Raw genomic sequence first — 21490 nt, 5'->3', positions numbered from 1 at the left:
TGCTACATCACAGGGACCCCATGTTGAGCTGACTGGCCATGCCAGATGAGCTAGGGATGGTTCACTTCAAGGGAATGCAACTCAGGTATCCAGTGGGCACCAGCCGTCAGAAACACTCGAGCATGAGTCAAAGGGACAGAAACAAAGATGGCAAACAAACCTCTCCTGGCCAAGGACCACACTACTCCAAATGATTAACAAACAAACCCCACCAAAAAGCCAGAAGAAATAGAAAACTGTCAGAAAAAACAAAAAAAATTTTTTTTTGCATTTCTCCAAAAAATCAAGCCAAGATCTCGGGGGGAAGGGTGATGCTCTGCATTTCTTCCTCTAAAGTTCTGTGCTTTGTTTTAAAAAAATTTTCCACTGCTCTTGGCCTTTCGATCTTTTAAAACATCAAACATGAGCAAACCAGATTTATACAACATGCTTTTTGTTGGGCAATCTGGTGTACAAAATAACGATTCTGATGTTAAGATGTGCAAGTTCAAGTTACAATTTCCCCACTTTCTAGCAAATTAGTACTTTACTTCCCACCTGTTTATCTATAAAATGGGGACAATATTGACAATTATCTTACAGGACTGCCATATAAATGAAACGGTAAACTAATCATTGTGGTGCTCTCCTCTTCCTCCCAAAAATTCTACTTAAAACAAAAAAGGAGACTCTCCCTTCTCCCTATACTACTTGGGCCATACCTCTCTGTAGATAAGAATGTTTAGGGTCTAGAATTCTCCCAGTAAGAACCAGAAAAGTTGACATACATCAATTGAAAGGCAAATTTAAAACCACTGGAGAATGTACCCAAGTATAGCAATGCCATCATTACTATTCTAATCCTGATACCCCAAATTAAATTCTGGACTAGAGAGAAAAGAAAAATTGGTAGAGAAAAGTGTGGTGGGTGGTATCCCAAGATGGATGGGATGGAGATGGAAAGAGGATGTGAAAACACCCAAACCTTAACCTTTGGGACCACTATACATTAACAAGAACTCTTTAATTCAAAGATTTTTAGGAAATAAGTCTGAAAAGCACGATTTGCAGAGATATTTTAAATAAACATTATTATTACTGCTATGTAGCTAGTAATTCAAAATAGGCAAACTATTGTGCAGTAAAAGTTATTAGGGGATTTGCTTTATCACCTCATTACTATCTTTATATTTTTCAAAACACTTTCCCATACTTCATCTTATTTGAAGCTCACTCATCTTGAGTGGAATATTAACCCCTTTAAAACAAAGGAATAAACAAGACACGGTGAGGTTAAATGACCTACTAATGCCACAATATGAGAGAGGGTAACAAGCAAGACTAAAACTCAAGTATACCCAACGCCTACATTTTGTAGTTCTATTTGCTTCAAACAGCACTTCTGAAATGTTTTAAGGCACAGTACTCTACAAGACTGATTAATTTCAAGAGGTGATAATGATCTCACAGAGCTATACATAGAAACACTCGTCATATACACTGCATAGCTCCCGAGATTTAAAAATTCTTGGCTGTCATTTACTGAGCAACTACTGTATGTTCATCTCCCTCTGTTAGGTGGTTTATAGCTGTGATCACATTTAATCCTCACAATACCCCTGTATTATAATAATTACTATTGTTGTCATTTTACAGGTGAGGACACCCTGGCTCAGAGAGATGAAGGGATCTGTCCAGTCAGTTATAGTATGTGGTGAGCCAGGACTCCAAAGATCATTCTCTTTATACCACACCAGGAACCCAGAATACAATGAAGAGTGGCACACATTCCATGTGATAGGAAGGAGACTCAGCTCCCATCTGGTAGACGGTTTACATTTTTTTAAAGAGCTATTTTTATATTACTGAACTTCATCTTCTGAAAAGGAAGAGGGGATAACAATGGAAAAACTAAACACAATGGAACCAGGGGAGGGGCGCATCTCTCAGTAATAAACACTTTCTGAAGCCTCGCCCCAAGAGTGCCAATTCTGCCAAGGAAAGGAGCGCTCTCTGTCTTGCCTCTGCTAATTATTGCTAGATTGATTCCCAGTGTGACATGGGCTTGTTCCCATGGCAACATGTGCATTTCTGCCCTGTGTATCACTTCTGATGGATAGTCTAAAATGCCATTAAAGTGGAGACAAGGATTGATACCAGACTCACGTGATGCAATATCACGGGAGCTGTGCAGGTGGGAAGGCAGTTCCTCTGAGAAAATGCCTATTTTTACTGATCCCTCTTTAAATCATTTTAACAAGCTTCCCTTCCCCTCCCACACTATGATCTATGTTCCTGTGTTTTCTTCACAGGCGCTTTTCCTGTTTCCCTTTTCCAAGGTCCCTTCTAGTCCCCCATGTTTACCAACCACACCTCTATCTCAGACCCATCTTCCTTCTAACTCCAAAGGAGGAAAGGGAATTATGGAGGTAAATAACCACCTCTAGGACCTGAAAACATAATTCTAATTGCTTATTAGAGCAGCTAGTCCAAACCCTGCCTCCGAGAAGCAGTGTGGCATTGGGCAACCCCATTGCGTGGATCCAAAGCTCTTAGAAAGGAATGAGGGAGCTCGATGGTCCCTCCCAGGTCCTCAGCTTTGCCCCAGCTGCCCACCCAGCCTTGAGTTTGAGTCAGTTATACTCTGTGGGGCACCAGGATTTGCAGAACTATGGAATAATCACAATGGCAGTGTTTCTGTCAGAGCCTAGAGGTGGAACAGAGAAAACAAATGCACTAATTCCAAAATCTCTTCTAATGTGCTATAAAGCCAAACTCATTTCACACTAGTCCTCAGGTTCCTCCCTACATACCATGTCCCATTAATTCCTGCCTGTCTCCTTCCTGGTTGGGACCACTCTCAAGGACACAGTGGGAAAGGAGGGGCCCAACAGACAGGAGGGTGGGTTACAGTCCAAGTTACAACACGTATACTAGCAGTACTGGTCCTGGGCAAGTCACTGGTAACTCTGCCTATTTCTTCTATAAAGTCAAGGTGATAATAAGTTGCCCACTTCATTAGACTGTCAGAACTAAATGAGATAAGGTGTGTGACAATACTCTGTAAACAGTAAAATCCATACATACATACATCATTGCTCCCTTCAAAAACCAAACTCCAATTCAGCCAGGAAACCTGCCCCCGCAAGAGTCAAACACTCTCTTCACTTAGTCCTAACCATGAGCTTTCACCCACCTTTCCCCAGAGCTGACCCCAATGTTCTTTGGCTATCTACATCTGAACCTCTCCCCCTGAACCCCACCCACCCACTAAGGTTTCCTGACACTTCATCTAGAGGGCTCATTTCTTCTTCTAGGGCTCTGTAACCATTCGTCCAGCACTTTATCATAGGGACCTATGACTATTATTTCACTTTTCACATTTGTGCAATCAATTTAAAGGGTGAATTCTTCTGTGGGTGGATTTTTAGAACAAAAGTAAACTCTCCCATACAAATGATATTTTTTAAAACAGCTAGGTCCTGTGGCCAGTCCACAAAACCCTATCTCAACAAATAATACATGCCATTATGGTTCTCTTAACAAAGACTTTATGAAAAAACTCGCTCAGGGCAGTTCAACGTGGGATTTAAGGCTTAACAAATCTCATGGTAAATCTATCTTCTCCACCTAGCTCAGCCTGTTTGGGAATTAACAGTGGACCAAAAAAAAAAAAAAAAAAATCACTTTTTAGTAGCTTTCTCTTCTTAGAGACCGACTGTATTAGTATGTTTTGTGTTGCTATAACAAAGTACACTGAACTGGGTGATTTATCAAGAAAACGAAATTTATTGCTTACAGTTTCTGAGGCTGGGAAGTTCAAAGTCTATCTGGTGGTGGCAACAGTGGCCCGGGGGTCTCACATTGCACGATGGTGGAAGCAGAGAGAGCAGACAGAGCAAGAGAGACAGACTCTCCCCTCTTTTAAAACCCTCAGAACCACGCCCCTGACCACCACTTTTAATCCATTCACTGTGGCATGGTCCTACAACCCAATCACCTCTTCAAGGTTCCACCTTCCAATAACCATAATAGGATTTCCCACCCTCTTAATAGTCACAATGGGGGCTAAGTTTCTAATACATAAAGCTTGGGGGACACAATTAAGCTTCAGTGAGTTTTGTGGGGACATAATTCAATACACTACACTGATTATTAGGGTAATAAAACAGAATATCAGAAAACAACAGGCAAGCAAAAACAAGTGATATATATGGCTGGAAATGGCGGGGGCTGGAGGAGGGCAGAGGTTTCTGGAAAACCTCGCTCTATTGTGGTCAGAGGCGAGGGCCCAGTCTGGCAGGAGCAAGGCAGAAAAAACTGGCCATGTAGAATCGCTCTCCACTGTGGAGCCCACGAAGGGAAAGAAGGTGGCAGGCACAGGTAAGCTTCTACCCGGATTATGACCTGTGGGTGTAACCTCACCATTACGCCAGGGGCCACTCCCTCCAAATGTCAGTGCTGCTGCGCAACAAACCTTCACCCCTCAAATCCCGTTCCAGTCTGGCCTTGAGATCTAGGTCCAATTACAAAGTGAATGGCACAAGTTCTGTGCTCAAACTTTTACCTGTCAATCTGATGTTAAAGTAAAAAGGGTCGATATTTTTAAGAGAATTTCAAAGTGAGACCTTTATGAAGAGGAATAGTCCATAGTGATTTCAGATAAGATAATGGAAAGTAATGGTCTTCCTTCTCATCAGTCCCATCTCAATTAGCAACAGCGTCCAGGCTTAGCCCCACCATTTTCTCATTGCTCCATGAGCTGACATTCCTGAAGCAGAGACAGGGTGGACACTTCTGGACACAGATCCTGCCTAGGCCACGACCAGAGAGGGAGACTGCCACCTTCTGATATTCCTGAGTAGATCAAAATCAAGTTCCTTAATAACTCAAATGCCTACCTAAAACCTGCTCAAATTTAACTCAAATTCTATGGAGCCAAAATCCAGGGTAGAGTTAGGGTGGAATAGTCTAAATCATTAAATTAACGTTTCTTTGAACTTTACCTGGTTTAAAAAGAAAAAAAATCACATTTTCTCCTCTGTGAAGGAACTGGCTCTAGGGATCTATTAATAAAGTAAATTTGGATAATCTAGTCCCTCAAACACTTATCTACTATCTACTGCCAAGCTGGGGAAAGGGCTGGGGCTAAACGCTGGCCGACTGAGACATGGCTCCAGATAGAATGCAGATGTTTATGTTACCCAGAGTTCTGATCATTGGTGCAGAAAGCCCAGAGCTGACTGGATCTTATCTGATGACACACTTAACTGGGGACATTAATTTACCCAGGCCTGGAAGCTCTAACTACCTCATTAGTTTTGGAATCAGAATATGCAAGGACCCTTTGCAGCAAGCACTCATGGAGGTGGTCTCTCGAACTGCACAACCTGTAATCCAGGACGGCTGTGATAAATGGATAATAAAATTAGTTAAGGCACTTGAGGTCTTACAAACTACTATATCACCGCAAAACAACATTTCTGACACTGACTGCCTGAGAGGTAGGAAATGGTGGCCATCTCACCTTCCTTCTTCTTCATCCCTACTAGCCTAGGTCTTGGGTCACCACCAAAAAAATTTTATTGCTAACAGCAAACAGAGAGGAGTGGGAGGTATTCACATACAACTAATAATTATGCTTTGCTGAATGTTTTTTTCCTCCCTACTAGTATTTTTGTTGCCCTGTTCAGAATAAAGAGCAATGGGCCTGATCCCATTTACTACGTAGACATTATCAAGGACATAACCTTTCTTGGTATAAAATAATTACGGGTTTTCAAAGGTGAACAACTTACTCCCTATAGCCTAGAAGATTGGATCCTCCTGGAACAAAAATAAATTTTCAAACTAATTCCTATACACATGACCTTTAATGATTTTTTGGCTACTTTCAAAAGAGCATTCAAAAAAATGAAAATCAATAAACAATCATACTAACATTAAGAGGCAAAAAAAAAAAAAAAGGTTCAGAGGTAGAGAAAAAGGAAAAATGGTCTGGTTAACAAAATTATATTTGAAACTGCATATCACAATAATTCTAGCCTAAGTTCTCAAACAAGACTTACTTCAAAAAAAACCCAAATCAAAATGCAATAAATGGCCTATCTGCCTTCCCCACATGGGCCCACTGCTCCTACCCCCACACCAAAACCAACCACCTTCTTGTACCTCCACACCAAAACTCATCTGCCTTCTTGTAGCCATCATAGTTTTGACCAGAGACCTTCTTTATTTGTCTACTTTGGCCCACAAACTCCCACAGAAAATGAGGCAACAAGACCTGCATGCTAGGGCCGGCCCCGTGGCTCACTCGGGAGAGTGCGAGTGTGGTGCTGATAACACCAAGGCCACGGGTTTGTATCCTATATAGGGATGGCCGGTATGCTCATTGGCTGAGCATGGTGCAGACAACACCAAGCCAAGGGTTAAGATCTCCTTACCGGTCATCTTTATAAAAAAAAAAAAAAAAAAAAAAAAAGACCTGCGTGCTCAGGGAACAAAGAACGTGGACAAAACTCACTATGGATGAGATGAGGCTTCACCATTTTTTTAGAGCTCTCTGTTCTTGAAAAGAAGGGCAGGGAGTAAGAATATTCTTTCCACTTTCACTCAGGCTCAGAGGCAATTCTGTCTGTGAGCTGGTAATAGGCAAGGTACACCATAGCCCCTTGCCTGCGGTCAGAAGTTTGTGGGTTGGTCTGAATAAAGGCCCTCTGCAGCTGTCAAGTTACAGGGTGGAGATCAAGTTAAAAATAAGGCTTCCTGGCAGCCCCGCCAACCGCCAGCATCATATTTTCCCGGTGATGTCACTACAGATGTAGGCTCTATCCCTGGGCGTCAGCTTCTGGCTTGGCCCCACTACCACCTACGGAACTGCATGTGCTCTGGTAGAGTACAGCATCCACCTTCAAACCAAGGAGAGACAGAACCTGCTGGGTCAGTCACAGTGACTGGTTTAAGCTTCTTCGGTTTAAGGTGCATAAACAAAAGTCATATCAGAGGGCTGCAGCAGCTCTAGGAAACAGAAAGGGGATAACATTTTCACTGTAGGTGACAACTTTCCTGACAGGAAAGGCAGGGTGAGTTCATTAGAAGCTTTGTTCCCAAGGACACAGCAAAACACCAGCCTCTCCCTCTACCCCCAAAATAAAAAGTGTGCAGGCAAGAAAAAAAGTGTCATAGACCACTGAATTCCTTTCCTGCCACCTTAAGATGGCAGCTGAGATTTTCCAAAGAATCAATAAGGCATAAATTTAGAAATCATTCCATTACCTTGTGTGGGATACAGAGTCATCTTGGAGCCAGCACCCAAGCCTGGCCCTTCAATTTCCATCAACGTGTCCTGTTTTAACAGGGACACCAGCCAAGATCTTTCTGACCAAAGGTAGCAAGTGACCTTGCAAATTACAAGAATGAGGCTCTTTATTATAGTTCAAGAACGTCACCCAAGCTAGAAATGTGACACTGGAGCCTTCCCGAAAACACTCCCCTCACTCATCAAGATTCTCCTTCTCAAAAATATCAATCATTCATTGCAGAATTCAACAGGATACAAATCCATACTTGATTTTTCAAAAATATTCCCCCCCCACACAGTGCAAGACACTTAATAACATCGCCACTTACCAGCCTCTCTCCGGAGAGGACCTCCAGCAGCTTGATGAGCATCCGGCCATCTCGAAGGTCAGTGTAGAGGTCTGTGATCCGGCAGGACACTCGGGCGAGGTGGGAGTTGACCCACTTGGTGAAGGTCTTCTTCTGCACAGCTTCACGCTCATCTGCAAGCAGAAGAGAGCTCGCTTTACCACCAACCACAGCGCCAGCACCAGCAGGTCCATGCCAGTGGGGCCACAGGACCCCAGCCAAAGGAGGATCAGTAAAACTCAACTCCAGTGAAACCTACTTAGCTCCTCTTAACCACGGTCATCTCTCTGAGAATACAGGAATCATGTAATCCTTGAACATGTGAGCCCCTAGGCATGTGTCAGCAGAATCCTTTGCTTCCTTTCATTTCCTCTTCTCCCACCTTTGCTGAAGAGGTAGCATGACACAGTAGATCACAACAGGGTCCTCTGCAGTCCTGCCTAATATGACAACATTTGATTGGTAAAGCTTCTAACGTACATGTTATAGCTATTATTCCTCCAAAAGGTGAGTGTGGGGGAAGCACACAGTATGTGAAAAGGTGTGGGATAGAAAAGCTCAGGAGACAGGTGGGATCTGCTTCCCTCACGTACAAAGAATCAGGTAACATCTGACAAGATAAATGCACTCATTACCTGAATTTGCAATGACCCCTCCACCGGCTCAGCCACACACACACCGTGAATAATAGAGAAGATGGAGGCAACATGGTAGAGTTCAGAGATCAGGTGGGGAATCGGGAGAGCAGGGCCTGGGCCTGGGGTTCCAACAAAAACATCCTGTGTAACTGGATTCAATGTCTTCTTCTATAAACTGAGTGGACAACTATCATCTCTACACTTTGACCATTCAGTGAAAAGGTAACTGCTGGTTTATGGTCTAAAGTACAGCAGTCGTACATTCAAGTCATCCAGAAAACAGTATTACATTTTCTAAGTCTCAGTGATCAAATTCTGTCCAATTCAAAGCATAAAATTCTAGACAAATCTGCCCAGAACTGGCTTCATATAGTGAACAAATAGGCTTCCAAACTTCTTGCCTCCATAGAACGTTCTAAATGCAGAATGTCAACAAACATCCACAGAATGTGCCCTGGTCCTACTCAGTATACTCCCAGACTCTGTTCTCTACAGAGCTACCCTTCTGCCAGTTACACACCCCACTTCTAGTTCTACCAGCAAGAATTTGCACCAAAGAACCCAAGACCTACTCATTCCAGGGTGAATCTAAACCCATAAAGATATTTATGCATAAATCTACAAAAAAGGAGCAGAGCACCCAACAATTTCTTATATATTTCAAAGTCATTAGGTAACAACTAAAAAGCCACCCTTGCTGATGGGGCATGTGCCTGGTGGCCTGGGGAGTACTGGGTTCCCAGACTGGCCAGAGGGACAGCAAACAGCCCAGTATCCTGGAAAAGTATGCCCACGGCTTGCTCTCTGTCAACACCACCCCAGGTTGGCAATGAGGCAGAAATGACACTGGATGAGCTTTTACTGCTGCCAACCTGGCAGACGAGCCAGCCAGGGCACCTGCCAAGACACCCGCCCGCCGGCTGCAGTCAGCAGCTCCTCGAGGTCCAGTCTTTCCCTAAAGGGCCAGCCCATCCAGACAGAAAGAAGGCCCTTCCCAGGGACAAGGGCCAACCAGAAACAAAGGATTTTTTTAAAAAAAGGACAGGATTGATGGAAGGAGAAAAAGACTGAAAAAGGAGCTGCACTAACAACATCATGATAGGTCACACAGAAGACAGCACATGCATTATTAATCACGCAATCATCATGATGGAAGGTAACTTTATTACAGTGGCACAGGGAGCTGTATTTTCTGGCCTAAGCTTGGCTGTTTTGAAAGAACAGGTCTAGAGCAGAGTATATAGACTCATTAAGCCTCTACTAGGTCCATTTCACAGATGGCTTCTATCGAGGAGGCAAGTAACTCCTGGTTCAGATGTTTTTAGGGACAATTCATTTTCTGAAAATGATAATACCCTTTGTGTGCTATACTGGAATTGTAAAATGTCTTTAGTAAAGCCCTTGATGAGTGTCCTAGGCTGTTAATAAAGGGCTTGGGGCTCAAAGTCACCGCCACACCCAGCCTTATCAAGGGAGCATGGTCAAAATGAAAACCTGCTTGGATTAAAGTATTTCTAAATAAACAAGCACAAGATGTGTTCCTCAGCCAACTGTCACTCCTTTGGGTGAATCTCACATTAAAGGAACACTCCCAGCTTCTTTCAGGTTCTGAATTAACAGTTTCCTTTACTAGGAAATTCCAAGGGTTTGCTTTCAACCACCGTAAGTGCACTCCCTCAGCGCCCTGTCCTAAAGAGTTATAGCCCAATCTCAACCCTCCTCCCCAAGAGGCAAATATAGAGAGGTCACGGGAGGGAGCAGAGAGAATGGAACTGAAACAAAACAAACGTGTGCAAGGAGGGCTCCCCAGGGCTGCCGTGGTCCTCAGAAACTCAAAGAAGAAGGGAGGAAAGAGGAGAAAGAAAAGTTAAAAAGCAAAACAGAAGTAAAGAGAGTTTGCTTTCGTGCCCCCCTCTTCCTGCACCCCAAGTCCCACCCTGCTTCAGGATTAGGCTCCAGGCAGTGCAAGGGTGCTAGAAAAATCCTAAAAGTGCTAGAAAAATCACACAGGGTCTAAGTTCCTCAGGCTCACACTACCACACTGGAGAAGGCATGGAAGATTCCATCCAGGGACCAGAATCAACACCCTTATAACACGATGAGGAGGAAACAGACTCAACAGAGACACTCAAAGCCCAGCCAGCTAGCATGTCCTCTTACAACGGAGCACTTGGTGAACAAACAGTTCCAAAGAAGGAAGGAGGAGAGAAAAAAATCTACCCAGTGGCCCAGCTGAGGATGAGGCTGAGTGTCCCTGGGGGCTCAGTCCTTTGTTCCACCCTTCCTAGGAAGGCACAATGACATCACCCCTGCACTCCCCACCCAGCAAGGCCAGGAGAGATAGGCAGATAGGCCAGATGCCTGAGGAGGAGCAGGCAGCAGGAGGCCCTTGGCACAGGCAATGGAAGACAGCCCACAGGAGTGTTTCCAAGCCCAAGCTGCTGTCACTAGGCCTGAGCTGTGTGAGGAGGTGGGAGCGGCATAAGGAAGCAAGTTGGCTTCCAGTTCTGTGAAAAGGCTGCACCTTGATTTGGTTCTTTAGATCAGAGGTTCCCCACCAGATTCTGCCCTGTAGGGGACATATAGCAATGCCTGCAGACATTTTTGATGGTCATGACTGGGGGTTGGGGGGTAGGTGCTCCTGCCATCTAGTGAGTAGAGGCCAAGGGTGCTGCTAAACATCCTGCAGTACACAGGGTAGCCCTCCACAACAAAAAATTATCTGGCAAAACATGTCAGCTGTGCCTGAGTTGAGAAACTCTGGTTTAAACACTCTGGGCTTATAATGATTAGAGCTGGCATTTATAGTGTGCCAGACTGCAATGCCCAGAGTGGAACACCTGGGTTGGGGTTCAATTTATTCACCATTCTCTTTGCCATATCAAAGGCTTTTGATCCTCATGGTCTGTAAGCTGGTTGGATGGCAGCAGGAATTCCCTACTTACAGGCCCATTCGCTCCAGAAAGAGCGTGCTGCGAGGCAGAGGAGCCGCAACAAGGGCAGGGAGAAGGGGGTGGGCATTCCTGTCCCCCATGCCACTTCCACCCTCCTTTTACCTTTTCAAGGCCTTATATTGCTGTTGTCAAGTCAAATCATGCCTGTATCTCCTCCCAAGAAGTTGACGTAGACAAACTTGATGCTGGCTCTGGTAGGTTCCCATCCATCCCTGCCCAAGACTGGGTAGCTGGTGCCTCCAAGGAACAGACACCTCTGACCCTCCTGCTCCCTGTAGGCATCTCTCAGCTGTGTTTGCCCCCCACCCTCCCCACATTATATATATATTATGTATCATAAGGACTCACCTGAAGACTTCCCAGTATTAAATAAAAGGAGGAAAAAAGCACATTAATGTGTCTGGTTTGTTGAACTGCTCTAAATTAGTTCCCTTTCCCTTTCTCCAGCAAAGAAGCATTCTCATCAATTCAAACCATCTGAGAAATTTACCAGGGATCATGGAATCACATGCACAACATTTAAAAAGACATATTTATGTGAAACAAAATTGAGAATCACCCATCATGTCACCATCCTGACCTAAGTCCTTATCTTGTGAAAGGGTCTGCTCCATCACTGGTTAACTCTCCAATTGCTGGGATGGCATCTCTATCAAGACTAGATCTGTCACTGCAGCCCACTGAGGCTTGCTCCACCTTCGAAGCTACAGAGAACAGTATCCTCACACCTCCATGCAAAGGGCTTCAGGTTTAAGCACTCCTCACCATCCCCTCTTTGCTATGACTCTCCAATTAAGTGGAAACCAAGTATGTACCTGAGGACACCACCACCTTTGAGCAGCTTGGACATCACATACCTCCCGACACAACCCAGGACCCGAGGCAGCTGCAGCTATGGCAGTCCAGAGACAGGACAAATGGGGATCCATGTGAGGAAATGGCAAAAAGAACCAGCAGCCCTCCAGCATAGCAGCTTGGTGAGGCCGCCTATATGACAAAGCAGGGATGGGAGTCAGGAAAAAGGACTCCAAATGCTGCTCTCAAAATAAGCTTCTCAGAACCACAAAGTCTACCAAAATGTCCGTCCCTGCAGCCCTGAGAACCTGGGAACCAGAAGTGGTTCCACGTGTGAAGATCCAGCCAGCTAAGTCATTAGCTCTACAGGCTCAGAGATAAATTAGCCAACTATTGGTCAATGAGAACTATTGAGAAGCAGACAAGAAAACCCACCCTCAAGTGAGTGGCACCATCATTTAAATCAGCTTCTGACCCTGGGAAGGAGTGTTACAAGTGAAATACTATTACAGTGCTCCTTTCTGCAAATGGAATTTTATAAGATGGTGCACCTGCAATAACAACATCATGCACCTGAACAGCAATTCATACTTTCTCAAAGCTCACTCGGTCCTCCCAGCTACCGTCAGGGAGGTGGGACACAAGCACCTCCAGCCAAGCCCAAGGCTCAGTGAGGATAGGGGCTGCTCAGCGTCACCTGCCAGTAGTGGCGGGGCTGGCATTTACTGGGGGTCTTGAGGTGTTGCTGTGTTGGGTAAGAAGAATTATGATGCATAACTATAGTTTATCCTCTAAGTGCCTAGATTCACTGAGTATTTGTCTATATTGTCTATATGCAACTTGGTATTTTCAGAAGATGTGTGAGAAAAAGGGAATGAGATATTTAGAATAGAACCACACTTGCTTAATGGTTAAATCAAAGGGCTGTGAATATCCTCTCTATCATTATCTCCTTCTACAAGCACATTATATGCTTCTTTTCTTTTCTTTTTTGTCTTTTGTTTGTTTTTAGGAAATGACTATCATCAATATCAGAATGCTGTAATGTCTCAATATTTATTTACTCGAGAATTTGCTACAACAGGAAAAATGAACATTATGTTAGCATGAGTCAAGTTACAGGATACAGAAATAGCTTTGATGAACGGAAGGGCATTGCGTTATGGAAATGACTGTACAGCACATTCCTGCAATAGCCTCTGCACAGAGTGCTAAACACAACCATATCCACCATACAACATGATTCTGGCTATGGAAAGGGATGGGAGCCAGGGATAAAGGAAGGCCTGAAGGCATGGAACATCTCTGGATGGAAAATAAGGGAAATATAGAAATAGGAACTGTCAAATGACCCTATTCACTAGCCCCCCAAAGATTGAATTTACCTGGCTTAAGAGAACAAATCTTCCCTTTATTTTTCAAGTAGTCTGAACCCACGGATGTAATCCAAGAATATTTCCTATCAAGTTCTTCAGTTTTGCTAAGATAATGGCCAATTAAGAGATGGAAATTGTGTATAATTTTTGCTTTGCATAGACACATAGCTAAAGTAAGTGCCAAGACTAGCTCTTCTAAGAGGACTTCCCCTTTTGCGCACCAGCAATCATCAATTGATAGAATGTGGTCTCTCATCTTTTTGTTAGGTATTCTGTGTTTTATCTCCTCAACTAGTCTGCAACTGCCTCCGGGGCAAGGACCCAATGCTACACCTGTTTAGAGCCCATGCATACACCTGGCATACAGTGGGTACACAACAAACGTTTGTTGAATGAATCAGCACACCTCCAGTGCCCAACAAATAGGTTCTCCACAAATCCTGCTGCTGCTGGTGCCCTGTTAAAGTTGTTGAAGAGGAGAGAAATTCCAAACTATATACACAGGCCCTAAGCAGTTAAATGTTATCATTGTACAGCACTAAAAATCTTTCAAAACTGAATTCTTCCTTGTAATTGTTCCTCAATATCTGAAATATGATAAAAATGCAATTTTACTTTTCAGATTAAAAGAGGTCCAAAGCCAACCTAAAAAGTTTGACAAAATTTTTTTTCTTTTCTGTTTTGTTTTGGGGCAATTGCAACCACACACCTGTAAGGTAGAGTGAAGTTGCAAAATATACATGGTTATGATTACAACATTATTTTACCATATTACAACATTATTTTAACATGACCCAAACAGGCCAACTGCCACAAGACTTAGTTTATACCAATTTTAATCATTTATCTATTAAAGCTCAACTCTTGAGTTGTTTAAAAAAAGAATCCTAATTCAAAACAAAAGAATACAGAAGGGTGGAGTCCCCATATGTGCCTTAGCTTGAAAAAATAAATAAATCATTTCCCATTAGCAACATGCAGAATACAGAGCAGGAAACTGGAAACAGGCAACTGGCTGTATTGATAGCAGAGAATCAGACTGTTATCTTGAGGCAGCAAGAGGAAGGAAACTAATCTTTTGACTGAAGGCCTCCCTGTGACAGATTAGTCTGGGGCCTTAAATTCATGTTTGCTGATTTGTATATAAATAGAACTGACTTAAAATATTTTTCCTAACAGTTTAACCCGCTTCATGGACAAAACACATGTAAACATCTGTTCTAAATGCATGTGTAGCAAATATGCAATTCCCTGCTAATATGTACAGTCTGATATGAAAACTATAAAACCAACTATGAACTCTATGTAACCTTGCACCTATGGTTTACATCAGTCCCTGCTTTCAGCTTACGGGGGGAGTCTTTCTTCTGAGCAACACAGTCCTAATTTTGCCAGTGTGGAAACCAAGGCACTGCAGGAAGAACCTTTGAGAGGAAACCTATATTAATGAACTGAGAAAACAGGCTAAATTCCTGGCATCTTGCCTCCCTGTCACAGTCATCCTCCAGGGTGAGCCCCTTACAGTCACAATCCATAAGAAGCCAAGACTGTGGAAGGGGCTTACTATGAAAACAAATGGACAGAATAACACAACTACCTCTTCTAAGATGAGAGCTAAGGTGAGAATAGTGTAAAGTGCCAAAACTAGAAGGAAAAAGTAAAGGCTTTAAAGAACTAGAAACGGGACCTTACAAAAAAATATTCAGGAACTGTTGTTCACTGTGTTTGACTAAAAATGGAAAGCACACTTCAAAACTGCCTGCATATACAAAAAGCCAGACCAGGACCCTGCTCACCTGCTGCTCCGCATCTCTACAGGACAGGAACTGAAGCCAGGGAGAATCAGGTAGGACAAGGATGAAATAAGCCCAAGTCTGCTCCTATGCACTGGTGGATGCTGTGTTAGGCTCTTCACTAACTTTAACTTGTTTATTACAACCTGTTGTTTTTAACTAGAGGAGGAAACTGAGGCACAGACAGGCTTTGGTGATTTGTTTGTGGGCATACTGCTAGCAAAGGTACATCCAGAATTAGAACCGACATTTATCTGAACCCTAAAGAATCCCAAAGCTCCCGCTCACACCACCGTTCCATACTGTGTGAGGAAAACAAGATACTACCTCCCCAAAACAACAGGAAAAAATTATGACCATCCATCTCAGGTCAGTTCCTTCATGAATTAAAAGATCAATTTAAAACAGGGGTCAGCAAACTCTGGCCTGTAGGCCGTTTTTTGTACAGCCTGGGAGCTAGGCTGTTTTTTTTTTTACATTTTGAGCAGGTTGTTAGAGGGAGGAATGATATGCCACAGAGACCCCATGAGGCCCATAAAGCCTATCAGTTACTATTAGGCCCTTTACAAAAAAAGTCTGTCATTTCTTGGTTTAAAACATTTTTATAATATCATTGGCTCCATATCTCCTTTGTTAGATTTCATTTTCAAGTCAACATCAGCTTAGCAACTATGAACTGAGTGCTTGCTATCAACAAGGCACCATACTGGGTACCGTTTTAAATTTTGCTCTAAACATGTCACCAAGTTGACATTCAGTTGCCTATGCATTTTTTGTAAGTTATGTTACTAGGACTCTGCCCACATGTCAGGTCAATATGTACTCAGGGCCTGCTCCCCTCCCCAAATATCCCTGAGTGTAGTATCTACCTTGATACAACAGTATGAAGAGCGTGCTACCCCAGCTGTCAGGACCGACAAACCATGGTGAGCGCCACAGGCCAGACCTTGGGATTAAGTGGAGGCAGTGAGAGAAAATTTAAATTTACTGTTTCTTTTCCCAAGCAATGCACAAAAAAGGTAGCCTACTGTCCTGTGGACCATGCATCTGGTCTAAGCCAGCATATTAAAAATCACATAGTGCATATCCTTTGCCAATAATTTTCAACCTTCTCCAGGTTTCCACAATTCTTGAGGTCAAAAGAATTAGGGTCAACAGTGCAGGGATGAAAAATAGAACTCACACACACTAGAGTCACATTATGGTCAGACATTCAAGATACAAGAGGATTCTGCTCTACCTCAATGTTTTTCCACAGATGCCCAGAGAAGCTGATGCTGCCAACAAGACAAATGCACCAATTCCAGCCACTTGTGCACAGTTTGCGACAGCTCTCCCATTTAATGGGGATGCTACAATTCACTGAGTCCAAAAAGCTAAGGTCCGAGGGGCTCTTTTTAAACCAGAAACACAAAGACAAAAAGGCGGGGGAAGTCAAAGACCTAAAGGCCAACACACAAAGCTGTCTACTTTTCATAGACAGTACAGCGCTTACTAAAAAAATCATTCCCTGAATTAATTAATTACGAAAGCTCCCATCTAAAATAATGTAAGATATCACAGAAGCCCTCCAAATAAGGTTATATGTGTAAACTTAATCTGCAAAGGGGCTGGCCAGTTAGCTCAGTTGGTTAGAGCATGGTGTTACACCAAGGTAAAGGGTTCAGATCCCTGTACTGCCCAGCTGCCAAAAAAAAAAAAAAAAGAAAAGAAAAGAAAAAAGAAATCTGCAAAGGATTAGCATTTTGGAATAAAGAAAGCGACAACAATTCCAAGTTATCACTTGGAACTACAGAATTATGACAAGGCTCCACTCAAGAAGAGGAATTATATTTTAAAAACAGATGAACATAAACAAAAAAGAATTTAAAAATTGGCATCTGTTCTAAAGAACACTACAAATTACTCACCTAAACTCACTCTGGCCAGTAACCATGACCCACTGCAGAAACTATCAGGGTTGAAATGACAAATATATAAATTAGATAAGACTGTCTCAACTTCAGTGCCCAACTCCAAAATTACAGCTGTCTACTCAAGTAAGCCACAGACTTCATGTGTGTTTGGAGAGGAAGGGGATGAGGAATCTCTAAACTACACTTGGATTTCAGAAATGACTAACAATTATGACAAGATTGAAAACAAAATGCATAATTTTGTACTGGTGAGCTATTCCCTGGCCTAAACTAAGGAACTTTAGAGTTTAGCACTATTTTCTAAGCAATACCCCAGTGCATCAAACCAAAACTTCACCTCTCACAGTATTTTTCACTCAGGAAGTAATTTATTAAAAGATAGGCCCTGACCCAATCCATGATTATATATTTAATTTACCCAACCATTCCACTGCCTGAAAGATTATTTCATGTAGAACAGCAAATGTTACACACACTAGTACCCAACATTAGCCATAAAGGCTGCCTGGCATTTTTCTCATCTTGGGTTAATCAGCCAGTAAGCAATCATTTATTAAGTAACTAGTATGAACACACAGGGAAGGGCACCTACAAGCATTGAAAGTTCTCCCTTAAAAAATTAACGAGTAATTTCCAACTCCTTGAGAATTTAAGCACTAGATAACTGATAAACATACTCAACTATCATTTACTTATTTTTAATATATCTTAAAATTAAAAAGAGAAAGCTATTATATATAGGGTCAAACACTGAAAAAAACAATTCTGCTAACTTCCTTTGTGGCTTTCCTCAACCTCACCCATATGAAGTGGTTACACAAGATTTCTTTCAAAGCCAAATAGTACAGTGTTTTGGTGGGCAGATCCTATAGACACACAATGGCAGATCCTATAAGTATACAATGTACACAATGGCAGATCCTGTAAGTATACAATGTACACTGCCTTGTTTTAATAAAGGAAGATGGAAAAATTGGAGGAGGAAATGACCGTGGATTCAATCCCATGATGACTTATTTGACAGGTGTGGTGACACCATAGGATTCCTCACACTAATCAAAGGAAGCAAGATGGGTAACAGTTTACACTAGTGTTTTTTGGTTTAAAAAACAAAACAAAACCTATTTTCATTAATAGGAAAACTAATCAAAGCCTTAAGCCCATTTTTATAGAAGACAATGCACAAGGATCATACTGAAAATTCTTAGCTTAAATCTGGTCATCTACCTAAATTTCCTTTTTTTTTTCCCAAATGAAAAAAAAAAAAAAGCTTTGAATGAAAGGGGGAATAAATGGGGGGATCTGTTTTTCTATTGTTCTATTTGTTTTGGAAACTTAAACCTGCTGCACAGTGTTGCTAAACTTAAATGCAAATCTCTTCCCATAAAATAGAATGTAGATCTTTATAACATTCTCGAGTGTGTACCTAAATGCAGGCCTCCCCACCCTAATTCCCCCCAATCCCTACATGCAAGGCGTTATCTCCCATCCGCAAAATCAGGTACTTCCAACAGGTGTGGGGACCTGGATGTTTGTAGTTTTAACAGCTTGGGGGTGCGTTGGGGTGAAGGTAAACCAACTTTGTCACAGGAGGATTATTATTGCTAGTTACCTAGATACTGTCTGGGAAGCCTATGGCTCTAGCTGATTTGTTCTTCAGGGACATTTTATTGCTTAATGAAGACCTTGGCTGCTTTTCCTCAACAGCCTCTATAAAGACAATAATCTTGCATAGGGGTGGGAAGGGCCGGAAGCTCGTAGATGTTCTGTTGGGGTCACAGACAGCAGAGTCAGCTTTCATGACCAGGTGGAAGTAGGCAAAAATAAACTATTCCTTACACTTGAGACAAATCCTTTCATCTGTTTACTTACTGAAGATGTGGAGAAACAGGCACACTCATCTGTGGTTGGTGGGAGGTAAGTGGCAGTATCAAAATTTTAAATGCGTATTTTGTCCACCTACCAATCACATCTATATATACAAGTGTATTTCAAAAAGTTCTTAGAGGATTTGGATCCCCATACGAGCCAGCCACCAAAAGATAAAAAAAAAAAAAAAAAGTTCATGGAAATAGAACTAAAAGATAATACAAATCTTTCCATGCAGTTTTTGAAGGCCCTTCATATTTACTTTCCAGAAATACTTGTGCAAGAACACGATGTACACTACAGATTTTTAACATAATAAAAAATAGCAGCAATGGCAAAACAGAAAATACTAGAAACAACTACATACATGTAAATAGGTTGATTAATTAAGATATGGTACATCCATATAAAAGAATAGGATGTACGCATTAAAAACAGTAAGAAAAACCTGTAGTATACAGGCTCAGGAAGATGGCTATATATTTTACTAAATGTACAGAGTCCCTTACAGAACAGTATATATATTTAGTATGATTCTATGAATACATGTAAGTTAAAGTAAGTGCATAAATAGGTATGAAAGGACATTTTCCAAACTATTCCTTGTAATTACTTCAAGTAAGTAGAAGCAAAGACGGGGGGAGGGGGGGCGGCAGTTTTGCTTCTGTATTTCTGCAGTGTTTGTTGGTTTTGTTTTTTTAATGTGCTCACACCAATTCTGAAAAATTTAAAGGGCATTTCCATTTGAGGGGAAAATACAAAATTCTTTTTTATTTGATAAGAGAACTAAGATTCACCAATGGGTCTGAGATTAATGGGTAGGAATAAAAAGAACACTCACTGGAGGAAAACCAGTTCTCCCAGGGCACCACAAAAGGTCATAGGTGAACTGTCTTCAGTGAGCACTCTAAATAAATGCCACCCTGGATTTGCAAGTCTTTCTTGTAGGGAATACTAAATCAATATTTAACCTTATATGGTCATCCCTTGGCATCCATGGGGATTAGATCCAGGACCCCCCCATACCAAAATCTGCAGATGCTCTAATCCGATATAAAATGGTATAGTATTTGTATATAACCTATGCACCTCCTCCAATACACTTTAAATCATCTCTAGATTACTTATAATTATCTAAATGCAATGTAAATGCTATCTAAACAGTTGTTATACTGTACTGTTTAAATTGTTTTTATTGTTGTATCTTTTTTTTTTTTTAATTGTTCTTTTCTTTTCAAATATCTTTGATCAAGGTTGAGTCTGTAGAGGCGGACCAGCAGATATAGAGGGGTGACAGTGTAACATTTATATAAATCATAAGGCAAACAAATATTAATACTTCCTTTTGGGCCGAGCCCGTGGGGCACTCGGGAGAGTGCGGCGCTGGGAGCGCGGCGACGCTCCCGCCGCGGGTTCGGATCCTATATTGGACTGGCCGGTGCACTCACTGACTGAGTGCTGGTCATGAAAAAGACAAAAAAAAAAAAAAATACTTCCTTTTAACAGATGGGGATGTTAATTAAAAAATAATATTACTGAGGATATTAATAAAGAAAAACAAGTGGCATTCACTGAAGAAACACTGAGGACTGCAGAATGCCAGGGAAGTAGTTTTCAAATCATGTTCCTGGCAAGGGATGCAAAAGGAGCAAGGATCCAGGTACATTCTCACCTGCACCTTGGTCAGAAAAGCTCCTATGTTATATCCTTTATTTACTGGGTCCCCATCTCAGATTTCAGATATAGGGAAAGCAAACTCCATTCTTAAACAGAGTTTTTAAATTGCTCTACTAGACAATGGGAAATTAGAATAGGTGCAGGAGGCATTCACAGTTTGATGACACCAGCCTCATCAACAGGTAATTATACTGCATGGGAACAGGTAGCAAAAGAGAGGACAAAGCAAAGCACTCGGGGACCAACTGACCAGGGGTGATTCAAGGGGTCAAAGCTGCATAGTTGAGGTCTGAGACCCAGGCAACATCACCAATCAGCCGTAGGGATGAGATTGGAGCCCAGTGGAGGTTGATCCACCAGTACTTCAGCTACACAAGTGGGAAGGGCTCTGGACATGCTCCTAAATGATGGAAGGAATTAGTCATCTTCTCCCATATCCTTCCCCAGAGTCAGGGTTTATGGAGCACTTACTAGGGCCAAGCATTCTTCTAAGCACTTCACTAAAACTTATTTAACTCACAACCACTGTGTGAAGTCCATACTCTAATCATCAAACGTATTTTGCATAAGAGCAAACTCATGCTTTCAGAGGTTCAGCAATTTGCCCACAGTCACAAAGCAAGCCCAGTTTGACTCTGTAGCCCCTACAGCTCTAAGGAGATTTCTACACTGGCAAGACTATTTCCTTGGCTGCAACTAGGATGAAATGGGGTTTGAGCCTAAATGATGAGTAAGTTTTCCCCCAACCTAAAGAGAACACACTGAATTAAATCTCTTAAGGTAACCTGCAACATCAATTCCTGAAAACTCCAAAACCAGGAGTTCTACATACTTCAAGTGCAGAAG

General features: G+C 42.2%; 1 protein-coding gene across 4 annotated transcripts in view; it reads right to left on the bottom strand.

The window, feature by feature from the left end:
- SPTBN1 (spectrin beta, non-erythrocytic 1) overlaps positions 1-21490 on the bottom strand; it is a 182886-nt gene that overhangs the window by 56496 nt on the left and 104900 nt on the right. For all 4 annotated transcript variants that reach the window (XM_063077840.1, XM_063077843.1, XM_063077841.1 and 1 more), the window contains exon 3: positions 7609-7760. In XM_063077840.1, the coding sequence (XP_062933910.1) occupies positions 7609-7760 (152 nt within the window). The remainder of the gene's footprint in view (positions 1-7608; positions 7761-21490) is intronic.

The sequence above is a fragment of the Cynocephalus volans genome, chromosome 14, assembly GCF_027409185.1.
Source record: "Cynocephalus volans isolate mCynVol1 chromosome 14, mCynVol1.pri, whole genome shotgun sequence".
Classification (NCBI taxonomy): domain Eukaryota; kingdom Metazoa; phylum Chordata; class Mammalia; order Dermoptera; family Cynocephalidae; genus Cynocephalus; species Cynocephalus volans.
The sequence above is the reverse complement of the archived record's forward strand: the minus strand, read 5'-3'. Positions and strand labels throughout refer to the sequence as shown.